This window comes from Mastomys coucha, unplaced genomic scaffold, assembly GCF_008632895.1.
Source record: "Mastomys coucha isolate ucsf_1 unplaced genomic scaffold, UCSF_Mcou_1 pScaffold20, whole genome shotgun sequence".
NCBI lineage: Eukaryota > Metazoa > Chordata > Mammalia > Rodentia > Muridae > Mastomys > Mastomys coucha.
Window position 1 is genome coordinate 35459284 of NW_022196903.1, and position 7427 is coordinate 35466710.

The 7427-nt window shown below is 38.2% G+C and overlaps 1 protein-coding gene across 3 annotated transcripts in view; it reads left to right on the top strand.

The window, feature by feature from the left end:
• The window catches only part of Agk (acylglycerol kinase), a 94887-nt gene that overhangs the window by 48220 nt on the left and 39240 nt on the right, over nucleotides 1–7427 (top strand). For all 3 annotated transcript variants that reach the window (XM_031381644.1, XM_031381641.1, XM_031381643.1), the window contains exon 5: nucleotides 3669–3744. In XM_031381644.1, coding sequence (XP_031237504.1) covers nucleotides 3669–3744 — 76 coding nt within the window. The remainder of the gene's footprint in view (nucleotides 1–3668; nucleotides 3745–7427) is intronic.

Below are 7427 nucleotides of genomic sequence, written 5' to 3' on the forward strand. Positions count from 1 at the left end.
CCAAGCTCCTACAGAACATCCCACAGAGTTCTTAACAATCAGTGGCTCTTCTAGCTCAAAGTTCCAAAATCCTTCCATAGTCCTCCCCAAAACATGGTCAGGTTGTCACAGGAATACCCCAGTATGCTGGTACCAATTTGTCTTAGTCAGGGTTTCTATTCCTGCACAAACATCATGACCAAGACACAAGTTGGGGAGGAAAGAGTTTATTCAGCTTACTTCCACATGGCTGTTCATCACCAGAGAAAGTCAGGACTGGAACTCAAGCAGGTCAGGAAGCAGGAGCTGATGCAGAGGCCATGGAGGGATGTTCCTTGCTGGCTTGCTTCCCCTGGCTTGCTCAGCCTGCTCTCTTATAGAACCCAAGACTTCCAGCCCAGGGATGGCACCACCCACAAGGGGCCCTACCCCCTTGATCACTAATTGAGAAAATGCCCCACAGCTGGATCTCATGGAGGCACTTCCCCAACTGAAGCTCCCTTCTCTGTGATAACTCCAGCCTGTGTCAAGTTGACACAAAACCTGCCAGTACACCTCCTTTTGCCCTTCTTTAAAGACAGCTGTTTGATGTGCTTGTCCTTTAGAAATCTTTAATTTCTGGTGAAAATGTTTTGGCAATTTCCTTACAATAGAATTATATGTTCTAGCTACCAATAAGTCCTTGGTTGTGGGTTTTGCTGTTGTTCAGTTTTGGCTGCTATTTTTGCTTTTTTCCCAGCCCATATTGTTTTAATATTCACAACTTAATTTTTTAGAGAGCTAGGTGCTTACATTTTATACATAACTGTATGTCCTGGAAGGATTATTTTTTCCTTTTTCCACCAGTGTGTGTATGGGAGGTATGTGTGCTCGTGCATATAGAGGCCTGAGGTTGATCTTCGGTTGCTTTTCCACTTTACTCACTGAGGTAAAGCCTCAGAGTACATCTCAGAACTTGCCATATCATGCCTGCTGTCCCTAACCAGCTTGCTGTGGAGATCCCTGTCCCTGTCTTCAGAGGCCCAGCTGGCCATCACATCCACTGGGTGCTTATGTGGATCTCAGGGATCTGAACTCGAGGTCTTCACACCTGAACTTGTTCAGCCAGCCTTAACCATCACTGAGACATCACTCCAGCCCCTGCTTACATTTTTAGAATTAAAGCAGGCTCTTGTTTGGAAGTGTAATACTTCATTTAAACGTAGGCAAAGGTGCAGCCACAGATGACCTCCTATAGCAAGGTGGGTCCCTGAATACATCTGGGACACAAAGCTCTAAAACTCCCCAACACCTTTTGTTTTAAAGCTTTTACTGTTTAATGGCTCCATTTTTGTCATTGTGGCTGTGCACTAACATATAATGTATAATTTATTGTACAGCTATCTCATTATGTAGGACTGGTTTAAAACTTCAGGAGAACTTTAAGAAACAAGGTAACTATGTGTTTACTGTTAATAAATAATACATTAAAGAAGTAATTATCTTGTATGGTGCCTGAGTGTAGAAATTGCTGTAAGTACATAAAGTTTTTATTCAGGCCTGGTGCTATTGCACCCTTAATTATGTAATAAATAATGTATTTCTTTCTGGCAACACTTGTTTTTCAATCTGAAGAAAAGTCTTTTTGCTTTTATTTTAGAGATTTCCTGAACCAGTGGCATCCTACAATGATGCGAATGAACAGCTAGTGCTCAGGTTGTTTTCCTTAAGCTCACAGGAGGCACAGCTCTGTTATGATTGATAGGTCAGAGTCAGACTTCATCAGAAGTTTGTTTTGGAAATAGATCTGATCTGCTCCCAGCTGCTCTGTTCTAACCATTCCATCTCTTGCAGTGCCCCTACCTTCACCTATTTTCCTGGGTCAGGTGCAAACATGGTGAGGGGGAAAGAGGCAGTTCATTCCCATGTTGCTTTCATGTTCGTTCTGATGGGTGGCAAATATTCTCAGTTAGGACCGATGGTTCAGGGAGCTACCACCTTCTCAGTTTCTATGTAGTTCATGGTAAGGACTGTTTGTTATGTTACAAATATTCTCAGTTAGGACTGATGGTTCAGGGAGCTACCATCTTCTCAGTTTCTATGTAGTTCATGGTAAGGACTGTTTGTTATGCTGCCATCTTATTTTTTTTAGTAAAGATGGTGAATGTCTTCTGTGCTCAGCTGTTAAGTACTCCTCATTAGCTGCCTTTGAATCTGTCAGATAAATATACTTAAGAAAGGGGCTGGAGAGATGGCTCATGGTTAAGAGTACTGGCTGCTCTTCTAGAGGTCCTGAGTTCAATTCCCTGCAACCACATGGTGGCTCATAATCATCTGTAATGGGATCTGATGCCCTCTTCTGGCACACAGGTGTACACTCATACATTAAATAAATCAATCAATCTTTAAAAATACATATTCTTAAAGGCAAAGCATGCATCATTGTTTTTTAAGGAAATTGTATTTCAGTAAGATAGCTAAGTGAAAATGTACATAGAAGTTAGATGTTTTAATACTGTTTGTGTGTGTGTGTGTGTGTGTGTGTGTGTGTGTGTGTGAGAGAGAGAGAGAGAGAGAGAGAGAGAGAGAGAGAGAGAGAGAGAGAGAGAAGTTTGATTTGATTTCAACTCTGCCACTTGCCACTTGTGTGGAGAGACTTTGCCACTTCTGCCTTTGATTCCTGGACTGTCTTGAAACTGCATTGGACTGGAGTGTAGTATTGGAGTATTGTTCGTGAGAAGTGCACAAGCCCATCCAAAAAGGTGTCACAGCCTCTCCTCAGAATTTACCTCTACCATTGGAAGAGATTGATTCCCTCATTCATTTGTGTACTAATCCTTCGTTTACTTAGTGAGTACCTTTGAAATATCCCATCTGTAATCCTAGAAGTTGGCGCGGATTCAAGAATTAATGAAGATTGATATCTGGTTTTGTAAGTTTCTTGAGTAGTCCCTAAAGCCAGTTTTGAAAGCTGTTGAAAACATTGCTGATGGATAGATGTATATCAAGTGCTAGCGAAATAAAGATGGGATTCTGTGCTTGGGAGATGTAGACTGGCTTTACATTAACTATCCTTGTTAGTCATCTATCCTAATAGATACCTTTTGCTTTTCCTTTCCTAGTAAAAATTCAGCTCTTAAAGAAATACTTTTGACCTGTCTCTACAAGTTTAAAGATTTGGAATGACCCCTAGTGTTTAAACTTAAAAAAAAAATGTATCTTTTTCTAGAAGAGCATATGATTAGTAAAGGATTAAGTAAATCTTTTCTGTTCCCCTGAGCCTCATAAAGAATGTTACAGTAAATACCTCTGCTACTTGTAGGAGAATATAAGTTAGTTCCAGTAACAGACAGACATGCTGTGAGAGTGTGAGCTGGTCAGACAAGCCCTGCTTCATGTCGTGGTTTATCTGCTCCGTTGCTGTATCTGGCACTGGGAATTCTGCGAAGATCAAGCTTTGTTATTTTGAGTGGAGCTATATCTACTACTCATTGTTGCTATAAAGAATGTAGCTTCCCAGATGTATACAAGCTGATTGTATGAGACAAGGGACAAACTATTTTTCTCTCTATGGTAACTCACTGTTGAACTTCCTATTCTTGAACAAATAAAGGAAGTCTGTGTTCTCTAGGGCACATGGTTACATTTTTTTATTCTCAGCTTGAGAATGTGTCTTAAAATATTGTGCTTTTCTTCCCCTTTGTCTACAGCAAAGCCAGAACTCTATTTGAAAAAAATGCTGCCCCAATTTTACATCTATCTGGCATGGATGTGACTGTCGTCAAGGTGAGACTTCCTCTAGAGTCTTTACATACACAGATCACCATTTCTAATGTATTCATGTATTCTTTGCTCTTGCCTTCTAAGCAGAACCCAGTCTTCACTGAAGATAAGAAGAAAATCAATGTTGTGTCTTGTTCTATTAATTACTCAAAGCAGTTTTGTTTTCTCCTGATGTAGTCAGCTTTTCATTTCAGCACAGACTCAGATGGGTGTGTGGAGGACCTGATACTTTGTAGCAGGTTAAACTATATCTCTCAGTTGTCAGAGACCATTTTCCAAAATACAAAGCTCTCTATTTGAGTGGTTTAATTTCTTGGTAGTTCTACTAGCAAGTAAACATTTTCTACTAGGAGATAAAAAATTATTTGTGATAAAGAATTTTTTTAAAGTAAAATCATTAGAATTTTTGATATTTTAGGTAGGAAGAAAAAGGACAAAATAAGTTAGAAGGAATTGTAAATTTTATACATCTCAGCTTTCCATTTTGATAACTTTAAGCAGCATATGTGTGAGCTTATGTGGTGTGCATTTAGTCAAAACCAGCCTTCTGCTATATTTATTTTTAATTAATTTTTAAAAATTGTATGTATATTTGTGCACTGCATGTATATGCTTAGTGTTCCCAGAAGCCAGACGAGAATTATCAGGTTCTCTGGAACTGGAGTTATAGATAATTGTGAACCACTATGTGTGTGCTAGGACTCAAAACAAGGTCCACTTGAAGAGCAGCAAGTACTCTTAACTGTTGAGACATCTCCCCAACCCCTCCCTCCTCCAGTGTTTTAAAACTGTGTTTATTTTTTATTTTTTGTTTTTTGAAATTATGGTATAATTGCACTATTTCCCTCTTCCATTTCCTCCCTCCAGACACAGCCATATATCCCTTCTTGTGAAAATGGTGTTTCTTTTATTGATTCTTTGAGACTTTCATACTATATATTTTGTTAATTTTCATTCTTCACTATTCCCACTAACTCATCTGAGGTCTACCTCCCCATCTGCACCCCCTAATTCCCTAACCTCTCCTAACTTCATGTCCTTTAAAAAAAAATCCATTGATTCAATTTTGTGCTAGCATCCACTGGAGTGGGACCTATCAGGGACCAGCTCTTAAGAAAACTATCTCTTCCTTCCCAAGAAGCCATGGATTTTCACTAGCTCTTTAATTAGTGGTGGCTGCTCCTAAGCCCCTTTCATCATCCTAGTATGTTGACTGGACTGATGTTAATCTATTTCTAAATTATACTTTAAGTATATCATAGGGATTAGAAGGTCATGTAGTAATGTTTCCATGCAATCGTGGATTCACTTTTTTAATTTATCAGACTTCATCTTGCAGTTATTTGCTGCTGGGGTTAAGAGAAAGGTGAAGGAAACATTTACATGAGCATCTACAGTATGCCACAGTCTAGTTGTGAGAGACCGTAAGGTGGTCATGTAGGGCTGCTATCATTAGTTCCTTACTATTTGATGAAACTCTTGGATAAAACTCTGGGCCTGGAGACTTGCTGAAGGGAGACGGTGCTTATTAGGTTTCAGTAGTACTATTACAAGTACTACAAGTACAAGTTCTGTTTCTCTTTGGCAAGATACATTCTTCAAGGAGTTTGTTTCTCTTTGGTTTTCACATTAGCTGGCATTGAGTTGTTTATGATGTGTTCATGTTCGCTTTTAACTTTGTATAGCTATTGTAATGTTCCATTTTACCTCAGCTGGGCCTGCTCTTGTGCATCATCATCATCATCCTCACCCCCTCTCTAGCCCTAAACACAGTAGCCTTCAAGATGTTTATTTCAGTTTAATTAGTTCATTTTGAGAACCCAGTTTGCCTATTGATCTTTTCACTGACAAGGTTGTTTCACTTCTCGTCTTCTTTAAAACACTCAACTTTCTTCATTTTACTTTATTTGCTGTTCTGCTGGCCTGAGGTTTTCATTGGTTTACTGCCCCTCCCCTCCACATTGTGTATATTTACAGCCATAAACTTGGTTGCTTCATCTATGCCCTATCACTTTAGACACAGTTCTTTCATGACCATTGCTCATGATTTTCTCATTTCTGTCACAACTTTTGCTTGACCTGGGAGTTACTTAATGTGTTTTAATTTTCAGATGTAAAGGTTTTCTGGGTGTCATTTTGTTTATGATTTTTGAATTAACTACATCATGATCAAAGAAGTATTCTATAATTTCAGGATTGAAATTTATTTGTCTTTGGATCTAGATTGAATACAGTTTGATTTTTTTTTTATGTGTGCTATGTATGCCTAAAAATAATTGATATCAATTACTGAATATTATGTTCTGTTTATGACCTACAAACTAAATCTTCTATTTCTCTCCTGTTTTTTTAATGTTCCTTTATTGATGATAACTATTTAAAAGTATCCTGTCAGGGGAATTACAAATATCCCAGTATGATTGTGAATTTGCCCATTTCTATAGATAATGTTGTCTATTTTTTATTATATGTTAAGATGATTAACTCTTGAGAACTAGACTGAACACAAGAAATTTGTTTTAAAGACAGTTTGATGCAATAAATGTTTGTTGTAAATGTTGATACATTTTGGATGTGAACTTTAGCCTTTAGTGGTTGAGCCTCTCTAGCCCAATTGTTGATATATTTAAACCCATTTCTCTGCTAGTTGTGTATTGGTATGCAAAGTTCAACTATTGCTTTTCTGAATAGGATCTTATTGGTCAGCAGTCTGTGTTTAGAACTGTGTTTGTGTTTGTCCAGGCAGAAATTCTTAATGTCAGGGGTGGAGAATGTTTTTGATGGCCTTACTCATGTTAGGTTGATATGACTGCTGTGTGGTCCAGGTGGTTTCCACTAAGCATCCCCACATTGTAACTAAGTTTTCTGAAATAAATAAACACATCCCATTTTATTTCTAAATAAGTAAAGATAGGTGTTTTGATAAGGAAGTATATTTTTCTATGTAACTATATTGACATCTACATACCCAACAAATATAACAATTCTTTATTTTTTATTGGATATTTTCTTTATTTATATTTCAAATGTTATCCCCGTCCCAGTTTCCCTCCGTGGAAACTATTGCATCCCTCCTCCCCCTGCTTCTATGAGGCTGTTCCCCCACCTACCATGATCCTGAGTGAAGAGAGAGGGCTTGAGAAGCTGTTGCATCTGGACCCCCCTTTCCACTTTGAAGACATCTTTTCTACCATGGGAGTCTAATTCACTGTAGTCTCCTTCCAGTGCCCACCTTACACTGGGGTGTAGAGCTTGCACAGGACCAAGGGCCTATCCTCCCTTGGATGCCCCACAAGGCCATCCTCTGCTACATAGGCGGCTGGAGCCATGAGTCCCTCCGTGTGTACTCTTTGGTTGGTGGTTTTGTCCCTGGGAGCTCTGGGAGGGGGTCTGGTTGGTTGATATGTAACAATTTTTTAATACCAAAGCCCTGTGGCTTTTGGTTTTTTATTTTGTAATTTTTCTAATTTAAGATACTCAACAATTATATATACATATATAATATTATATATATTATGTGTGTATATACATACACATAACACCAATATATTATTTATGTTATATATTCAGAAAATAGGTATTAAAGGGAGATTTAGTTATTAGTGGGAATAATAATGTTTTCTTTTTTTAAAACTTTTATTGCATTATGATAAGAAAAGTTACATGATTTCAATTTATCTGAATTT